The following is a 20,270-nucleotide window of genomic DNA, read 5'->3' on the forward strand; positions in this document are numbered from 1 at the left end:
TTCCCCTCATAGGGCTCTTACATCATCACCTCAAATATTGTATCATTTACATATCCGTTATAGTTATTGCTTACCATCTGTTCCTCTTGATAGAACATAAGCTCCAATAGGACAGAACTTGGTCTATTTTGCTCAGTGATGTAGCCCCACGTGGCTAGAACAGTGCCAGGCATACAGTAGCAGCCCAATAAATGGTGAACAAATGAAAGAATGAATACACACATAGGAGGTGTGGGGATTCCAGTCTCCAAATCTTCCCATTTTTTCCTAGAGAAGTTCCAAGTATAGATTTTCACATGTAAACTCTAGCTTTTAAATTGTCGTAATGAATTTAACTTATTTGAAAGGCTCGTGTGGGCCAAGAGAAACATTTCTGCAGCAGCTGTGGCGGCCTGTCAGATGACCCTGGAGGCTGATACGCACTAGACCAGGTGGGGAGGGGAGTGCTGAGCAGGGGCCCTCAGGTCTGCTTGTCTCAGCAAACATGCCCCTGCCGCATCAACAGGCATATCAGGGTCTAGTGTGGGTGGTAATTAAGACATGATCCCAAGCCTGGCTGGCGTAGCTCAGTGGATTGAGCGCCGGCTGTGAACCAAAGTGTCGCAGGTTCGATTCCCAGCCAGGGCACATGCCTAGGTTGCAGGCCACGGTCCCCAGCAACTGCACATTGACGTTTTTCTCTCTCTCTCTCTCTTTCTCCCTCCCTTCCCTCTCTAAAAATAAAAAAATAATAATAATTTAAAAAATAATTAAAAAAAAAAGACATGACCTCCATCTCCTGCAGCCTCTCACCTGTTGTGTCTGCGGCTTGCAACTTTGGGGGCCACAGCATGGGTGGGGACAAAGGGAGGACCTTCCCTGTGGCCAACATAACCCCGTCCCCTCAGCTAGGCCAGCGTTTGGCCTCTCTGGCTCCTGGGTCTCCCACGATGGCTATACCCTGTGCTCCAGTAGCTGAAGACAGACGGCTCTGGTCAGGAAGGGCTGAGGCTACGTGGGAGGAGGCTCCAGGCTTGCAGCAGAGACCTGGGCGGCACCATGGTCTCCTGGATGACCTTGACTTCGTCTTTGCCCCTTTCCTGTCTTCAGTTTCCCCTACCGTACAATGAAACCTTTGTACCATCTCTGCATTCCCAAATGCATCACCTGCGGATCTTGGGGTTCCCGTAGGCTCACTGCATTTTAGCCCTGGGGGCCAGGTTTTCTCCTGGAGGCCTCTTCCGGCCACACCTGTAAAACGAGATGCGCCCCCCTCTCCTCCCTTGCTTCCCAGCGTTATTTTCCTCTTTAGCCCCTAGGACCGTCTGGCTCCTCGCTATCGCACACTGACTTTGCTCATTGCCTGTCTTTCCTTCCCTGCTGCTATGTGAGCCCTAGGAGGACAGGTTTTTTTTTTTTTTTTTTTAAATCAGCTTTACTGAGGAATAATTTACGGAAAATTTACCAATTTACCAACTTTACGCGCACCCTTCAATGAATTTTGACAGCTATAGACAGGCTTGTGACCACAGAACCACAAATCTAGACCCGTTCCATCACCCTGAAACGTGCCCTCATGCCCCCCTCCCGAGGCAATCCCCTCCCTCCACCCCCCCCTCCTGGCCACCAGGGATCTGCTCGTGCCATTCCAGGTAGGGCTCTGCTAGAATGTCATAGACACGGAATCACCACAGTACGTGGTCTTCTGTGGTCTGGCTTGTTTTCTCTCCTCAACGCTAGTGATTTTGAGCTTCCTCCTCCAAGCTGGTGCCTGTATCAGTAGTTTGTTCCTTTTCATGGCCAACTTGTACTCCACTGTGATGGTAAATCGCAATCTGTTTCTCCCTTCTCCTGCTGGACATTTTGATTATTCCCAGGTTTTGGCTACTGTGAATGGAGCGGCTAGGAGCATTTGTGTATAAGCCTGTGCATGCATGCGTGTGTCCTCATTGTCTTGGGTAGATACCTCGAGGTGGGATGGCTGCATAGTACGTGTATGTTCCGACTGATAAGAAACCGAGGGCACAGGGACTTGAGGTAGTACTGGCTGAGTGAATGGTGCCCTGGCACCTGCCTCTTCAATACACTCCTCAGGCACAGCTGGGGGATCTGGACTCGGCTCCTTCAGGTCTGACGGGCTCCTTTCCGTCTGGGGAGTGCAGGGATTTCACGACCACGCCCTAGCCCTTCGGGGGAACCCGTGTGGAGGCTCTGGCAGGCTGATGCCACTTCAGAGGAACCCGGATCCTGCTGAGGAGTGAGTCAGCCCATGAGCTCAGCATTATGATGGCCGGTAATTTTTCGGTAAATACACCATTGCCACTTTGCTGTCCTGTGTCCTGCATTTTCTGATTTTTAATGAGCTGGGGTGTTCTTCTGGTGACAGTGCAAGAGGAAGTATCCTTCCTCTTCATTCATTCATTCATTCCTTCCTGTTCATTCATTCATTTGTTGCACCTTTGTGGAGTCTTTTCTGTGCCCGGTCATGTCTAGGGGCTGAAGGAACATTTGTGAAAAAGATAAAATCTTTGCTTTCAGGGAACTTTTGGAATGGGGAAAGATAACATGTATAAACAAATTAATAATTTATGTAGCATTCCGTTCTGTGAAGAAAACACAACAGGGTTGTAGATGAGGGGAACTTCAGGTAGGATGGAGGGGGAACATTGGAAGCAAGAAGGAGTCAACTTTCTGACCCTGCAGAGCTGCTCTGCAGCCACTAGCCACGTACTCCAGCGAGCACTTGAAATGCGGCTGGTTTGAACTCAGAAGTGTCGTTCAGTGCAAAACACACACCAGATTTCAAAAATGTACTATAAAAAACCTAAAATATTTTCTTAATAATAATTTCTTTCTGTCCAGGATATACTGGATTAAATAGAGTATATTATTAATTTCACTTTTTTCTTTTCCCCTTTAAAAAAAAATGTACCAACTCAGTACATTTAAAATCACTATGTAGCTTGCATTACCTTTCTATTGGGCAGTAGTGAGAATGGCAAATGTGAGGTCCTGAGCCCGGCGCCGAAGGATGCGGTGGCAGTGTGCGCCAGGGAAAGGGTGGCAGAAATAGGGAGGGACCCAATCCAATAGCATCTTGGCGTCAATTCCGTCAAGAAGTGGGTTTTAAGCCTAACGGGGAGGCCGTTTTAAGCAGGCAAGTGCACGGTCTGAATTACGTTTTAACAGAGCCGGGCGGCTGCTAAGTGGAGACCTGACTGTAGAGGGGGGAGGGTCAGATGGAAGGCAGGGCGTTGTAGAAGAATCCTGGATTCCAATACTGTCTGCGTCCGAACATTAGGGGCCCCGCCCTCCGCTGCAGGAGCGGCCGCCGGCGCCAGGGGGCGCTCCCTCGATGACTCGGCGCTCGGCTGGCCAGGCGCTGGCGCGCCGCCCGCTCGATTGGTCGAGTCGGGGAGGGCCGGAGCGCCGCTTGCAGCGCCATTGAGGAGCGGCGGAGAGGAAGCGCCGCGCAGTGCCGGGCTTGGGCGGGCGGCCCGGGACACCGACGGGTACGAGCTGAGTCGGGGAGGCGCCGGGCAGGGCGGGGGACCGTAGGGCGGGCGTGGGTCGGCGGTCGGCCGCTCCCGCTCCGCTTCAGACCAGGGGGTCGGGCCCCGCCCGCAGGGAGCACGGCTCCCGGAGTCCGGGCCCCGGCGTCCGGCCCTCCCGCCGTCGGAAATCCTCTGGGGAGCCTTCGGGCGTCCGAGCCTCAGACGGCGCGGAGCCTGCCGCCCTCACCTCCGGGGATCCTTGCGTCCGAGTCCCTGCGGGCACCCCCGCCACAGGCTTGGACAGCGTGAGCCTCCCGGGACCCCGGCGTCCGTGTCCTGGGGAGTCCGAGGGTCCTCCGGAACCGGCACCTTTTCTAGGGTCCTGGCAGCCTATCACCCTGGGATTGGGGCGGTGTCAGTTTACATCTTACCCCCGACCCTTGGTCTCAATGCGGGACCCCAGTGTGCAAGCCCCCCAACCCAACACCCAAGAATGCGGCGCCGGTCAGTTCTCCAGAGTATCTTAACCACCCCCTTCACCAGCCTTTTGGGGTCACGCTCTGCAATGGGACGGACCTCAGACCTCAAACCTGCCACTACCCTTTGCCTCCCGGGGTCACGCCCCGGTTGAGCTCCTCCTCCCGGGTATGGGATCGTGGCCCGGTTCCCACAGCGCTTTATCCTGGAGGAGGGGTCTCCGTCCCCTGGAGCGGAGCTTAGGGTTGTGAGAGCCGAGGGAGCTGGCAGGAGGACTGTGGGAGCCTCGCGTTCTGGACGCTGGGCTTGGCATCCCGGCCCCCTTCGCTCCCTATCCCTGAGCTCCCCGGGGCCGGCCACACGGAGTCCCGCCGCCTGTGGGAGGGGCGCCAGGGACCAGTTGCCAGTCCTTCCTACTCCCGGCTCTGGCCGCCGCTGGAGGGAGGGGCCTGGCTCAAGGTCACCCGGCTCAGCCCGTGGGCTGAGCGCCGATCCCCGGTGTCACCTGCCCCACCGATTGGGGAGGCCAGCGTGGAGTGAGTGCGAGGCAGCTGCCTGGAATCCCTGACGGACTTGCGCGTAAACACTTCGGGATTCCGGCCAGTCTGGCGACACCGGATTCCTTAAGGGAATCCACGAAGTGGCTTCAAGCCTGGTCTAGGTGCTTAGCAGAGCTAATGCTTTCTGGCTTGGGTCTCAGGGTACTGACCAGGGCGTTGTACCGTGCTTTTACTCTGTGTTTCGCACTCTTCCACCTTCAGGGTGGGTAGAGTAGGGCCCGATCTTGTGTACAAACTGACGGTTGTTTCCCTTCACTGCGAGCGCGTTTGGAGTTGGTGCTTCAGAGAGAGAGAGAGAGAGAGAGAGAGAGAGAGAGAGAGAGAGAGAGAGAGGGAGAGAGAGGGAGGGAGAGGGAGGGAGGGAGAGGGAGGGAGAGGGAGGGAGAGGGAGGGAGAGGGAGGGAGAGAGAGGGAGAGAGAGGGAGAGAGGGAGAGAGAGGGAGAGAGAGGGAGAGAGAGAGAGAGAGAGAGAGAGAGAGAGAGAGAGAGTGTGTTGGCATGTAGGGCTGAGATCAGTGGAAGGGACTTCAAAAATAAAGAGTGCTCTGACTTGGGCGCCTTGCCCCAGTGTGTTGGGAGCCTGCAACAGGAGACTAGGTTCGTCAGGTGCACATTTTGTTGTCACAGATTTCCTTGTTTGAAGTGAAAATAAAGAAATGTTTCTATAAGTCAGCCTGTGAAACATTATTGTAAAAATTTTGTTCCTGGCACCTGTTCTTTAAATCCGTGTATCCAATAACCTTCAGTAGATTCCTAGTTTCACATAAAATGTAGCTTTAAAAAAGTCTCTGGAAAGAAATGAGCACTTCACCACATGCTTTTTATTTACCCATTCATTTTTACGTCCTCGCTAACGAGTCAAAGAGTCTTGCCTGGAAGTCTTGCCGGGAAGTGCAGAGCGCTCTTGACAAACACAAGTCTTTCCTGGAGGTTAACTCTCACGGGGCCTCGTGCTTGGGGTCTTTGTTGGTTGTGGGAGCCTTTCAGTCGTGCTCAGTGTATCTTCTGGCACTGCGATGACTCACTGGAGGAGGGCAGGGTGCTTGGAAAGGATCCTGAGAGGGCGGTTCCAAGTGGGAAGCGCGCCCCTGCAGATCTGGAGTGTCCGGCCCGACCGGCCGGTGCCTGACACGCTTGGCTCAGGGCGAGGAGACTTGGGGCTCGGGGTTCTAGTCGGGGCCTCCTCGCTGAGGGACCTGGGGGCTCATTTGCACTTTTGGAATCTCAGGTTCCCTCGTGTTAACTCTCTGTAAAACTAAAAATGTGTATGTGTTTTGTAATACCAATAAACACCAAGTATTATTAATAGCAACGATAGGCAGGAGTAATTTAGTACAGAATGTAAACACTGGAGCTGGAACCAGAGGATTTCTGGTGTTTGTCACTACTGGCTGAGACTGTTCATCGTGTCAGCATCAGGTACGAGCGGTGCAGCTCCGGGACATGGAAGAACAGTGCAAACCCACTGCTTCTGCCCTTCCTTACGTCATTTTACAAGTGATCCCGATGAACAGGTTTGCACAACAGAGTTAGGGCAGGCTTAAAGAGGATCGTTGCAGAGGACGAAGTTCGATACAATCTCTCAGTGCACTTTTGCCTCAATCTAGGACAGGGTTTCTCAGCTCGGCACTGCTGACTGGATAACCCTTCGCTGCCGGGAACTGTCTGCAGCATCCACGGTCTCTACCCACCAGGTGCCTGTAGCAGCCTCCCACTCCTGACACTCAAAAATATCTCTAGACCTTGCCAACTCACACCTGGATGAGAACCTGCCGTCCCAGGGTGAGTCACTAAAAGCAGGCAGTCTGACGATCAGTTACATTGAAAAGAGAACACAACTTGGAATGGTAGGTGATGTTTGGTAATTTGCAAGTGACTGTTTCTTGCATCACATCAAAATGCAGATGTATTGGTTTGGCCCTTCGTTTACTAACGACATCTCGCAGTGCTTCTCACCCCACGTTTTCTTAAGTCTGTGCTTTGGATTCATCTGCCTTTAAAGAAAGTAGGGAAAATCAGCTTCGAGAATCATGTTTTTTCGTTGATTTCCTTTTCCCTTTTTTCTTTCCCAGATTCTTCCGTGACCATGAGAGAGAGAAGTAAAGAATGATTGGCGATCTTTAGGCACCTCGTCCTGGGGATATAGTCATGTTGGAAGGGCTTGTCGCCTGGGTTCTCAACACCTACCTGGGGAAATACGTCAACAACCTGAACACCGACCAGCTCTCCGTTGCGCTTCTGAAAGGTGAGTGCGTGTGTCTCTTTCTGGGAAGGAATGCCTCTGCAGATGGCACTCCTACTTTCTGTGGTCTCGTTGTCGTGTTGAGAATAACAAAGCACGATGCTCAGGTGGCTTTTTATTAAGTACGTGTAAAAGGAAATAATGTCTCCCATATGACACCGATTATTATTACAGGGGAACTTCCGTATGTAGCTGTATTGCTGTAGAGTCTAGGGAGCTGTTAAGTGTTTTTTTTTTTTGTTTTTTTTTTTTTTAAACTATACTACTGGTGGGTGTGCTTTACTCCAGGTAACTTTTAGCCTTATGAAGCTTTCTGGAGGCAGCGACAGTGGATGTAAGGACAGTGAAATTTGGAGCCTCGGCTTCTGTAGAGAAAGAGGGCAGTACCCCCTCTCCAGGGCTGCTGTAAGGAGCGGATGGAGGGACATTTGAAGCTCCTCTTCCGCTGGCGTATAACAGACACCCAGTCGGGTGTCCCAGTGTGTCCTGTGCGGCGCCGACGGAATTCCGGAGGCCTTGTCCCGCTTGGTGGGAAGGTGCCGAAAGCTTGAGACGTTCTAGCCTTCACGGGCCTGTCCTTGGTAAATGCAGTCCAGGGATTTGGGTGGGACTGGGAGGCTGTTTTTTCCCTCCTCCCCCTTGTTTTCACTTAAGTTCCCTTTGTTCAACTCAAAGTGGAACCCTGCAGTGAACCTAGAGGAAGGAGGTGAAGTCAGCCTGCGGCCTCCTCGCAGAGAGTGGGCGGGAGTCCGCCCGTGCCGTGTGGACTTCAGCCTCCTGGGGCGTGGTTCTGGCCCGTGGGTCAGGGCAGGTCAGAGGAGACTGCGGGGGTCCAGGGGGTGGTGTAGCAGGTGGCTCCCCTGTCCTCCGAGGTGTGGCTCTCCAGGTCTTTCCAACCCATCCAGGCCGGTGAAAGGATTGCGGCGGCGATGGGCCCCGGGCGCTGTCACGGGCGCACCTCCCATCCCTTCCCCTTTCATTGGAAACAGAAGTGGGTTCTTTCCTGATCTCCGGTTTTCCTCCTGTCCTTGGACGGAGCTGGTAAATGAAAAGTGAAAGTGACCAGTCTGTCGCGGGGAGGATGTGTCCCAAGTACAATGGTCATGTGGAGTTCATCCCTTCGGCCACCTGCTGAAGTTCTCAGACACACAATGAAGCTGCCCTGGTGGTACCCAGCAGGTGCCAGGGCCCAGAAAGAGAAGGGCGAGGTGTAGCCTCGCTAATGAAAGAGCTGGCTCTCTCAACAGGGGAGAGGATGTTTGCTGAAGAAATGAGTAAATAACCATTTAGTAACTGTGTGTATCTCTCTGATGCTTTAAACTGCTTCTCTATGCTTCTTTTTTTTTAAAGTATTCTCTATGGCATTTAACGCACCTGTGGGATTTAAGGAATATTTCCCTGCAGAACAGAAAGATGCTTTTAGCCCTGGCTGGTGTGGCTCAGTGGACTGAGCACCAGCCTGAGAACCAATGGGTCACCGGTTCGATTCCCATGCAGGGCACATGCCTGGGTTACGGGCCTGGTCTCCAGTTGGAGATATGCCAGAGGCAACCACACATTGATGTTTCTTTCATTTTCTTTTTCCCTCCCTTCCCTTCTTTCTCAGAATAAATCAAATCTTAAAAAGAAAAAAGATGCTTTCACTTTCGCAACCAGCGTTCGTCTGGTGCCATTTAAGGATCCAGAGCACACCGCAGTGCTTGGCCCGAAGAGGGTTGGGGCGTCACAGTGGCTGAGAACGGCTTTGTGCAGGTGGTGACGCTTTGTTGATCTCGAGGACACAGTTCCCGTTGGTAGTGCCTGGGGGATGGCATTTCAGTCCATCTGCCGCGTTCACTGTTCTAGGTGCTTTGGGAGCTGCAGAGGAGTGGTCAGGAGCAGGGACTTGGCAGCCAGACTGGTTTTGAATCCTGGCTCCTCCGTTCACCACTAGCTGGGGCAGATCACTCAAACCCTTCCAGTGTCAGTCTCCCTTTCTGTAATACTGACTGTCTCATGAGGTCCTGAGGGCTAAACACGTTGACCTCCGTCGGAGAGCTCAGAACTGCTCTGGGCACTTGGGGAGTGAGCTCTCAATCACCAGGGGCTGCCACCCTCCATCCTCACGGTCGTCCCATGTGCTGGACTGGTGGGTGGTTGGCCTTGGAAGGTAGATTGCGCACATATGTTAGAAGTAATGAAAACGCTGTGTCTGCGTGTGAGTGGTGGAAGGACAGAGACGGCACTTGATATGATTTTGCGCAGTCACTCAGCAAACACTTGCTGAGCACCTGCTTCGGGCAGAGCTCTGTGTTATGGAATGGTACCGGAGGGAGACTGTGGGAGATACTAAGAACTCAGGCGTGGGAGCTCACCCTGGTTGCACCACTTAAAAGCTGTTTGTGACTGAGAGAAAGTTACTAGGCCGCCTCTTCACCCCTCTCCCTCTTGCCACCCGAGATCAACAGACCTGGTATGAACTCTGGCACTGTCGCCTGCCAGCTCTGTGAGTTTTGAGTGAACTGCTTGTCCTCTAAGCTTCGTTTTTCTCATCTCAGGAATGGAGTGGAGAATAGTATTTCCTCATGCTGTCGTGAGGACTGAATGATACCGTGCATAGGCAGTGCCTGGCACACAGTGAGACCTCACTACACGAGAGCTGTTACTACTGTTGCTACTACTACTGGTCCACCTCCATCTCTCCAGTCCCCGCCCCTGGAGAGCTCGCTGTTACCCTGTTGGGGAGACAGAAATCACACGGTCTCCCAAGGCAGTATAAATTGTTATCGCTGGACATTTAGGTGCAATGCAGTGGGGTACAAAGGAGAGGAGCTACTCCTCCTGTCTTTGAGACTCTGGGAAAGCTGTTACAGAGACAGCTTTTGAGAGGACCGTCGCAGGATTTCAGTAGGGGTGCGAGTGGGTCACCGTGCTCTGGGTCGGATGAAGTGTGTGAGTGGATGCGGAAGGCTGCCACCGGGCAGGGCGTGTTTGGGGCCCGAAGGTGGTGGTTGCCAGTGCCCTGCCAAGGAGTTGGACCTTTGCTGTGGGCACGTCTGTGTATCTGTGACCCAAAACTTAGATTCCCTTCCTTTGGCCTTTTAAATGACCTAGAGCTGAGGGAAGAGGCTTCCGTGATCATTAGTGATTACTGAAAAAAGACCAGGCTCTAAATTCACTCCAGTTCTGGTGACTGCATTTGTGCCAGTCTGAGAGGAGGAATTCTGGGTGATGGAGGTGTCCAGGAATAAGCCTGCAAACTGCCCACCCGGAAGTACATGGACAGCACTGTCATTTGTGAAGTGCTCACCTGCGCCGGCCGCTTTAGGCCTGGCCGCGGGGGTGGGGCCTCTCCCAGCCGGGCCAGTTGTGCAGCCAGTTCCAGTGGGCGGGGGAGTAGGAGGCCTTTGGTCTTCGACCGCGGCTGCTGCGGTTTTGCCTCAGCCCCCAGTTCTTCTCGTTCTTTCCCCGTTCCTGCTCCTTTCCAGACCGTCTCCCTCACTTTCCGGATTTCCGCTTCTTTAGTTTCCCACGGCGTGGGTTGCCTGCGGTGCCAGGGGGACGGAGGCCCGCTGCCTCCAGACAGACCCGGGTATTGGAAAACAGAGCAGACGGTTCGAACTGCAAACGCTGCTCCTCAGAGGAAGAAGAAGTGACACACTTTCCTTCCTTTAAGTCCGTTTTAACGGATACAGAACATGTTTTGTGACTTTGCCACCTGAGACCGTTTCCTCCCCAAGCGTGGAAACACAGTTTGTTTGGGCTCTGGAGTCACTGCTGTCTCCTTTTGGTTAGGGGTTAGGGGTTAGGGGTAGGGCAAGTGGATTCGCCATACCGTAGCTGTTCCTGCAAGAGTCTAAGAAATAAGTTGGCTGCATCTGCTCGGAATCTGCCAAGTTACTAGATGTGAATACCTCCTTAGAAGGCAGTGGTGCGCCAGCCTTGCACCATCATTCAGAGGGAGAGGTGAGCAAGCGTCTCGCATTAGTTTGTCTTCGGAGGAAAGGGCTGGCCTGCCCTGCCTCGGGCTCTCTCACCGGCTGCCGGTCGCGGGGTGGCTGTCCGCGCTGCTCGTTCTCGGGAATGGTGGACGCCAGGTGCATTTCAGTGGCTCCGAAGCGGCCTTGTGTGGCGGAGACAGTTCTGTAAAAATAACGACTGTCTCCCGTGCTCTTTGAGGGCAGGGGCCCTGCCTCCCCTTTCTGTGTTCCCAGGGGCCCGCGCGGCGCCCAGCACAGACAGGGACCGGCACATGTTTGCGAGTTAATGCCTTCCATAGTCGGGGGCGGGGTGGCGGTGAGAGGTCTAGGCTGCTGCTTGGAGGTGTCTCATCCTTCAGGGTGTAAGTCACTGTGGAGAGCGGGCCTGCAGGGGACTCGTGCCTTCTGCCGGCTTCTTGCGCCTGCAGGTGGAGGTGCAGGGAGCGCCGCGGAGCTGGTCCCTCGGAAGAGAGTGTTGTTCCTTTGTTCCTTTAGATAGCCACCTTCATTTACCTCCCGCAGTCTCTCAGAGGTCGTGTGTAATACACCCACTTGGGGGGTGCGGGCGGGGGAGTGGGGGCGCTCGTTGGAAAGGGCAGACTTCTGTGTTTCAATCCCAGAGATGTCTGGGCAGGGGCCCGAGGAGCCTGCATTTCATCCCAGGAGACTGGGATGTTCATGGGCCTCTGGCGCACATTACTCTGAACTAGGGGTCTGCAAACCGGCCTTCTGGCCCAATCCCAGTATGAGCTGAAAACGGCTTCTGCGTTTTTAAAGACTTGTGAAAGAAAAAACAAAAAACAAAAGGAGCAGACACCCTAATGTCTGAAATAGTTACAACCTGGCTCATTACAGAAAAAGTTAGGTCTCTGCCTGAACCCTTCGTCTGGGGGTCACCTTCAGCAGTTATTTACGTGTGGGAGTGGGAGGGTCGGGAAATCAGTACGGATGAGGCCCACAGACTGGCAGTGTGCCCCCCCACCCCCGCCCCACAAGGCTTTCCATAGTTCCGGTCTTGTTCAACTTTCCCCTTAACCGGCAGTGACTGGCATGCAGTGGTCATCTGCCGCTTTCGCTGGGCGAACATTTCATGATGTTGTTTTATTTAATTTCTTATTTTATTTTTCAACTATAGTTGACATTCAGTAGTATTTTGTATTAGTTTCAGGTGTACAGCACAGTGGTTAGCCAATTATACTTTTCAGAGTGATCCCAAGATACCTCAAGCCCCCACCTGGCGCCATGCAGAGTCGTTCCAGCATTGTTGACGATACCCCGTGCTGTGCTTCCCGCCGCTGACTGTTGCATAAAGGCTGATGTGTACTCACTCGTCAGTCCTTTCACCTTTCCCCCAGTGCCCCCATGCCCCGCCCCTCTGGCAGCCACATGACGTTGTGTTTATTTTTTCAGGTGCTGTTGAGTTAGAAAACTTGCCATTAAAGAAAGATGCCTTGAAAGAACTGGAATTACCATTTGAAGTCAAAGCCGGTATGTGGAGCGGAGGAGAGGGGGCCGTTTTGAGTAGCTCGTTTGGGACCTGAAACCGAGAGCCCTTCAGTTTGGCTGTCCTTGCCCGGGAGGAGGCCGGGTGGGAAGTGCAGAGTTTAGATCCGGTTTGGAAGCATGGTGCCCGGGCCACTAATGTCAGGGTGGCTGTGGGGTGGGGGCAGGGGAGGTCACTGGCCCTCACACCTACCGAGTAGGAACCTCCCAGGGTGTTCCATCCAACCTGCATTTTTAATAAGCACCTCCGCTGATTCTCGTGTTTACCGAAGGGTGGGAACTTCTGTTCTAGATGCAGGGGGTTATTTTTGGAGAAGTCACCACGGGTATTACTGAGGAAGTTTACTCTGTTGCGTGAGAGTGGGCTCTGGAACAGTGCGCCTGGGTGTGTGTGCTCCGCATCTGCCGCTTTCTGGCCGTGCGGCCTGGGGAGGCTCCCTCCCTGCCCTGCGCGCCTCCTCATCCTGCGGGTTGTGGAGGGGACACCCGAGTTAGTGCATTAGAATGACTCCGGCGATGCCCGGCACACTCGATGGACGTTCGCAGTTAGGTAGGAGTTTGGCGTTTACCAGGTGTGGTGAGGAAGCAAGAATCGCTGTGGAATAGAAATGTTCTCCACTGAATGCCCAGTTGTAAAGTCAGTCCCTGTCCGGGCACCCTCATCGTTCAGCAGCAGCCTGTTGCTGTCAGTCTGTCCCATATTTTGGGGTGCTTATATCACAATAAAATGCAAGTACAGCGCAGGCCAGTTGCTGGGTGAAATAGACTGGAAACCTTGCGAAAGACTTAGGCTTTCCTGAAGTCTTTCCAAGGGATGGGGGACCTGCCAGAGTCGCAAGCAAAGGCACCGGCATGTTAGAATCTGAAAGAAAACTCTCGAGAAGGAAGATGCTTCCAAAGAGTTATTGTTTGAGCACCAAGGGATTAAGAGAGACTCTTGGGGAAAATTGATGTTTGCTAAAATTTTTTGAAAAAATGATTTTTATGCTTGTTCTGCAAAAAATTAAATGAAACCTGACAAGTTGTATTTGCAGTCATATAATTATTAGAATATTATATATTCTCTCCCCAATTAATTTTGGTTAAAATTGCAACTGTACACTAATTATTGTTAAAATTCTTTGCTGTCAAAATTGGCATGTTTCATTTATAAATTTTATTAAATATAAACACATTTTTATTTTTTAGATAAAATCCAAATTAAAAAAATTTTAAAGATTTTTTTAAAGGGCTTTTTTAAAAAAAGATTTTGTTTATTTATTTTTAGAGAGGGAAGGGAGGGAGAGAGAGAGAGAGAGAAACATCAATGTGCGGTTGCTGGGGGCCGTGGCCTGCAACCCAGGCATGTGCCCCACCTGGGAATCGAACCTGCGACACTTTGGTTCGCAGCCCACGCTCAATCCACTGAGCTACGCCAGCCAGGGCTTCCAAATTAAAATTTTTTAAAAAAATTATTGTAAATTTTTTAAAAGATTTATTATTTATTTTCAGAGAAAGGGGAAGGGAGAAGGAGAGGGAGAGAAACATCAGTGTGTGGTTGCCTCTCACGTGCCCTCAACTGGGGACCTGGTCAGCAACCCAGGCATGTGCCCTGACTGGGAGTTGAACTGGCGACCCTTTAGTTCACAGGCTGGCGTTCAATCCACTGGGCCACACCAGCCAGCGCAAATTATTGTAAATTTCTTAATTTGGCACTGGATTACATAGTTGATCATTGGTATTATCATTAAAAATACCATTGTTATGATATTCTTTTACATTAAATATGGGGGTACTCAAAAGTAAGTTTACAATGGTGGGTAGGTGAAAGTTTTTTCTTGTATTGTTATTTATTCATTATTGTGTTACTTATTATTACTAACCTACTTTGGAGCACCCCTGTATACAACAGATCAATCCCTCTTGAATTTTCGGTCTTAGAGGGCACTGATCACACTCTGAGGCCTGTGCTGCTTTCAGAGGGGTCTCTGAGAGAGCCCCCCGGGAGGGTTCAGATGCGCTTACGCATTATTCCCAAGTGAGTACTGACTTGCCTCTAAGTGACTGGATTTGAAGGAGGCTTGAGTTCTAGGAGGCTTGGCTGCAGACGGTAGCTTTCCCATCAGCCCAAGTTCCCGCAAAGGGCCAGAATCCTCCCTCCACAGAATGCCACTGCAGCATCACCTGCGTTCAGGTGCACGTCCTACGTTCAGGTGCACTCCTGGGAAGTCTGATAACGCCGAACGCGCACTTGTCAGCCAGCAGGTCGGGGATGGACAGGAAATGAGTTTTGTGCACATGGGCTCGTGCAGGTTTGGGGGCCAGAAGGACAGCCCAAGGAAATTTAAGACATGAGTCCAGGCGGGGAAGAGGTAGTTTCCAGAGAGAGACCCGGCTTCTAGTTACGGTGCCTAATTCTTACCGGTCTCAGCCTGCTAATGTTTGCTTCACCTGTCAAGGACCCGTTGCCTGTTTTCTTAACTTAAAAAAAAAAAAGGTAAAAGTAGTAATACTCCTTAAAGAAAGCTAGAAGAATACAGAAAAATAGAAAGCATTAAAAAAGACGAGCACAGGAATTTACCGAGACGGCTCCTTCTCCTAGGCTTAATTGGGAAGGCGACCCTGCAGATTCCCTTCTACCGCCCCCACGTGGACCCCTGGGTGATCTCCATCTCCAGCCTGCACTTGGTCGGAGCCCCCGAAAAAATCCAGGATTTCAACGATGAGAAGGAGAAGCTGTTGGAACGGGACCGCAAGAAGGCTTTGCTTCAGGCCCTGGAGGAAAAATGGAAGGCAAGGCGGACGTCCTCTTGCCCGCGGGAGCAGTGTGGCGAGATCCAGCCCCGGGCAGAGCTCCGGCTCCGGCTGACACCGGCTCTTTTCTTTGCAGAACGAGCGCCAGCAGAAAGGGGAGTCCTACTGGTACTCAGTCACCGCCTCGGTAGTTACGAGAATCGTGGAGAATATCGAGGTGAGCCCTCTCCACTTGTATGAAGTGGACGCACGAGGGGGATTTATTTCCCAGGTGTAGGTGGATCTCTCTTCCCGGCTGTCCGTCTCTCACGGGTCTCGCTGCTGCAGGCTGTGCTCTGGGGGCAGGGCTGACTGCTCAGGTGTGCCCTCTGGCAGGCGGTGTCCGAGCGTGAACCTGAAAAGCCAGTCCCGGGTCCGGGGTCTGGGCGCACAGGTTTTTCCTGCTTCAGTTAGTGTGAGGAGGAGTTTTCGTTTCCCTTATGTTTCGCTTCGCTTTCTTTCTGAGCGTTGGGGTCCCGCTTGCGGGAGGACTAGGCTCCCAGGAAGCCGGGTCACCCAGGGCTTCAGGACTGTTGTTTCAGGGCAGGTCGCCCACCCCGTGTGCTCTCAGCTTCTTCGTCTGTGAGACGAGAGAGGGGATGCGTGGTGTCTGGTCGACGGCACGGTGATCCGTGACCCGCCCGCCACTGCGGTGTCTGACCTCTCCCTGACGTGTCGGTGGACGAGCGTCCGTGCTCGCTGCCGGCCGTCTTGTCTTTCTCCGTCACAGTTTGTTTTGTCCTGAAAAACCAGACCAGCGTCCACACTAATGTTCGCGCGTGTCCTGTGTCAGCCCGTCCAGACTAGCGCCCAGGTTCCCTCGGGGCGCCTGGGGGCACAGCTGTGCCGCCTCCCCCCAGACTGCTCCGAGGCTGTCGGTTTCCGGGCTTGGATGAGAAGATCGGTACATTTGGGGTGACTACTTCGAATTCTGCTTCAGGAAGTTACTTTTTTCTAAGCTGTCACTGATTCTTAAAAATTCATCAGTATTATTTTAACAGTAGCTTTGTTGAGATTTAGTTCACACACCACGAAGTGTACAATCTAATGTTTTTAGCACATCTTCAAACTTGTGCGTTGTTCACCACTATCTAATTCGAGAAGATGCTCGTCGTTCCCCAAAAAAACCCTGTACCCAGTTAGTAGTCACCCCCATTTCCCTCTCCCTCCAGCCCCCTGCAACCCAAAATCTGCTTTCACTGTGGATTTGCTTATTCCAGGTATTTCACATAAATGGAGTCTTCCGCTCTGTGGCCTCTTGTGTCCAACTTCTTTCCCTAAGCGTAATGCGTCAAGGCTCATCCGTGTTGTGCGGTGTCTGTGACTGCTTCATTCCTTCTTGTGACCGAATAATCTGTTCCTTTGTGTGCTTTGTCGGAGATAAACAAAGTGGGACAGTGGCCGCTGACAGGGGGGAAAGACCAGAGCTTCGTGCCAATTTGCACAGAGGTGACTGGGCCTTTTAGGAGGAGAGTGCGGCTGTGTGGGGGCAGGGCTCAGGTGGGGAATTACAGGGTGGTGATGGGAGTAAAGGTGCCTGGGCCAGCGTGTCTGCTAGCCAGGCTCCTGTCCTCTGGCGGGGGCTGGAGAGGAGGCCCTGGCCTTCCTGAGGACTGCATTCAGAGGGGTGGCCTTCATGTCCCAGAGCTGTAGGAGGTCACGCATTTCAAAGGGATGGGGAAAGGATTCACAACCGTAGGTGCTCTGAGAACAGGGAGGCCGGAGGCTGAGTCGGCTGGGACCCTGGGACCGAGCTCGGAGAGGGGCTGCACTGCCCAGGGACACAGCCTCAGGCTGAGGGAGCTGTGTGGAAGCTGGGTCGGTCCCTCAGCGCAGGGGTTTGGACAGACCATTCCTGCCGAGAGCTTCTGCAGTGCTCCGGGTGCCCTGCAGTTTGTTCATCCGCTCGTCAGCTGGTGGACGTTGGGCGGGTGCCACTTTCTGGCCACTGGGAATAATGCCACGGTGAACACTTGTGTGTAGTTTTGTGTGAACACGCCTTCAGTTCTCTTGAGCACCGTCTATCTAGGAGCGGAACTGTTGAGTCGTACGGTAACTGTATGTTTAATTTTTTTGAGGGACTAGCAAACTGTTTTCCAAAGAGGCTGAGGCCGCTCAGTGTCACAGTTTTGCCGCTGACGTGCGAGCGTTTCCGAGTTTCCTCACCCTCTTCGGCACTTGCTACGTCCGTCTTTTGGTGATCGCCCCGTGGGTGCGCAGTGACGTCTCAGTGTGTTTCTGATCCACATTTCCTTAGCGGCTAATGTTGCTGAGCCTCGTTTCCCATGCTTAGTGGTCATTTACGTATCCTTTTTGGAGAAATGTCTATCCGAATCCTTTCCCCATTTAAACATTTGTGTTTTTTTTGTAACTGTTAAGTTGTAAGAGTTTTAAAATATATTCCGATTCTAGTCCATCATCAGGTATGTGATTTGTAAACATTTTCTCTTATTCTGTGGGTTGTCTTTTCACCTTCTATTGTTATTTTTTAATTCACTGAAGCAGAGTGCCCTTGCTGTAGCTTGCTTATAGGGGTCTAGGGGTTGAGGAAATAAGTAAATAATAGGTACAAAGTGCACATGCCCTGCTGCTGTCCCGGTGTCCCGGCCTGGGGACACAGAGGCAAGACTAGGATATCGTAAAGGAGGGAGGGCCAGTTATCTGGATACAATGCTGTTACTTTCTTCTGCTGTGTCCTTAAGGTGCCTCCTGGGATGATTTGATGAGAGTGTCGTAGCTCTCTCCTGTTCGTGTCCAGTGTGTGGTTGTAACTCTGAGGGGCGTGGAGAACACTGGGCATGCGCGTGACGTGTGCGAATAAAGTGCCAGCTGTGGTTTTCTTGCCGTGGCCCAGGGCAGCCTGACCCCCCCCCACCAGCCCTCTGCCTGCAGCGCTTGTCCTGAGGTGCTCTTCTCTTCTCCCCCCTTCGCAGTTGAAGATTCAGGATGTTCACCTGCGCTTCGAAGACGGCGTCACCAATCCTTCCCATCCTTTTGCGTTTGGCATCTGCATTAAGAACGTGTCCATGCAAAACGCCGTGAACGAGCCGGTGAGTGTGGACTGTGACCGGACCGGGCAGAAGGCAGTAGCTCTGGGGAGTCTGGGGCTCTGCCTTCTGCCGTTTGGTCTTTTGTAAACGAGTTTGCGTTCCTTCCCGACGTGTTCTCTCGCTGGTATGCGTGTCGCACCTGTGTGCTGCAGACCTGATTCGCCGACATGGGGAACGCAGTTAACTTTCTCTGACCTTTCGTTGCGTCACTCACCCACTGAACGTGGGTGCAGCCCTCTCATGCCACACATGAAGAAACCGAGGCACAGAGAGGCTTCTTCTCATGCAGGCGCACCCCCCCCCGCCGACCCCCCGGGCAGACGCCTTCCGTTTCACAGCTTCGGCTACCGCCTGGGGACGTCTGCTGGTGGTTCCCGCCGGGACTCCGTCCTCCACGCCCCTGCTGGCCTCACGTTCTCGGTCTTTGCCCGCCTGTGGCCGCGGACGCTTCCAGGAAGTTGTAGGCTTGTCAACACCAAGACGGCCACATCAAGTCCCATCTGCCTGGTTGGCTCTCCCGAAACCAGCACTTCCCCTTTATTCTCCAACCTGTCCCCGGACGCCCAAACAAGTGAAAACTGACATCTCGCGAGCCCGTTTCTGTGCGAGGCGCTGTTCTTAGTGCTTTTCCTGACTGAGCTCGTTGAGTCCTCGTTACTTTTCCGTCACCGCCGTTGTCCTGCTGGGGATGCTGAGGTGCAGAGGGGTGCAGCGAGGGTGTCTCAGCTCTGGGGCTGGGGCCGGCGGGCTGGGGCCAGGTGGGCCCCTGCCTGGTGCTGAGAATGAAGGTGCAGCGGGTCGCCGCCGGCCCGTCGTTTCTTGCCCGAGGCCACTCCCGTGCAGCGGTGGCGGCGGCGTTCCGTGGCTGCCGCAGAGACGCGCAGTCTGCAGACAACGTTTGCCGCCCGCCCCACAGCACGTGTCCGTACCCGCCACCCGGCTCTCTGGAAGCCGCGTGCCCGTCCTTTCACTTCTTATTTCTCAGCCTCCGTATCCATCCGGTCACCGCGCCCTGCCAGTTTTCTCTGCAGAACGTCTCAAATATGGCTCTTCCCTGAACCTCAGGGCCAGTGCCCGAGTTCAGGACCTTGTCGGCTTTTGCCTGGGCTGACAAGACATCCTGTTCTGGGTCCTCCTGGCTCCCGTCCTAGACTCTGGATTGTGTCTGTACCAACGCTTCCCACCCTTCCCACGTCACGGCACACAGAAGACAAACGGGGTGTTTGTACCCGACGCGGGGGCCGATGGATGTGGCTGCCTGGGGCTGGAGGTGGCTAGCTCATGGTAACCAGCTGCCTCTAAAAAGTGACTGGAGCCTAGACACTTGCTCATGCCCTTGACCCACTCCTGACTGATTTTCTCTGGCACACCGGGAGGAGCTCTGCCTCGCACTGTGGCCGGAGTTCTGTTTCTAAAACACACACCTGGTCCCAGCGCGTACCTACGTCAGACCGTTGTGGCCTGTCCCTTCAAGTGTGAGCTCCGAACTCCTTGGCGTGGCCTGCACTTCCCCTCCTGGTGCGTCAGGGTCCTGGGGCTGCCACAGCGAGGGCCACAGCCTGCATGACTTACAGCAACAGGAATGTGTTCTCTCTGGTTCTGGAGGGCAGGAATCCGGAATCAGGGCGTGGGCAGACTAGATTCTCTGGGAGACTCTGAGGGAGAAACTGCTCCGTGCCTTTCTCCTTGCTTCGGGTGGTGGCCGTGGCATTCCTCGGCTTGTAGATGCTCATTCCAGTCTCCGCCTTGCTTTGCACATGGCCTTCTCCCTGTGTGCCTGCTGTTGTTATAAGGGCGCCGCAGGCCCCGCCCTAATCCAGTGTGACTGCATTTCATTTTGGTTACATCTGCAAAGACCTTCTTTTCAAATAAGGTCCCATTCACAGGTTTTGGGAGAATGTGGGATTTTTTGGGGGAGGGAACTGTTCACACTGGTATGTCTAGTAACATCCAAGCTCCTTTCCTCAGCGCTTACCTAACTCCCTGCTCCTCACGCGCCGACGGACACGCACAGACGCCGCTCCCACCGCACGGGCAGCGCTGCAGGTGGACGGGCTCACCGTCCTCTGAAGGTCCCAGGCGTTTTGTGTCGCCGACCCTGCGCTTTGACACGTGTCCCAGCCCTGCCCTCTCCGCCAGCCCTGTGCCCGAAGCTGGCACATCTCCGGAGCTTGTTCACGCAGTGCCAGTTTCTCTTTGCTTGCTCGTGGCTTCTTACGTAGTCTCCCTCCACT

General features: G+C 53.3%; 1 protein-coding gene across 5 annotated transcripts in view; it reads left to right on the forward strand.

The window, feature by feature from the left end:
- Window positions 1-3,381: 3,381 nt before the first annotated feature.
- The window catches only part of VPS13D (vacuolar protein sorting 13 homolog D), a 225,048-nt gene continuing 208,159 nt past the window's right edge, over window positions 3,382-20,270 (forward strand). For 4 of the 5 annotated variants that reach the window (XM_045858714.1, XM_045858716.1, XM_045858717.1 and 1 more), the window contains exons 1-7: window positions 3,408-3,491; window positions 6,118-6,292; window positions 6,583-6,755; window positions 12,122-12,199; window positions 14,796-14,986; window positions 15,084-15,164; window positions 17,920-18,036. In XM_045858714.1, the coding sequence (XP_045714670.1) occupies window positions 6,659-6,755; window positions 12,122-12,199; window positions 14,796-14,986; window positions 15,084-15,164; window positions 17,920-18,036 (564 nt within the window). In that variant the 5' untranslated portion in view covers window positions 3,408-3,491; window positions 6,118-6,292; window positions 6,583-6,658. Of the gene's footprint in view, window positions 3,492-6,117; window positions 6,293-6,582; window positions 6,756-12,121; window positions 12,200-14,795; window positions 14,987-15,083; window positions 15,165-17,919; window positions 18,037-20,270 lie in introns of all 5 variants that reach the window. The other variant, XM_045858715.1, reaches the window with a different exon arrangement.

The sequence above is a fragment of the Phyllostomus hastatus genome, unplaced genomic scaffold (assembly GCF_019186645.2).
Source record: "Phyllostomus hastatus isolate PE091 unplaced genomic scaffold, TTU_PhHast_1.1 phas_scaffold_182, whole genome shotgun sequence".
In the NCBI taxonomy this organism is placed as follows: Eukaryota; Metazoa; Chordata; class Mammalia; order Chiroptera; family Phyllostomidae; genus Phyllostomus; species Phyllostomus hastatus.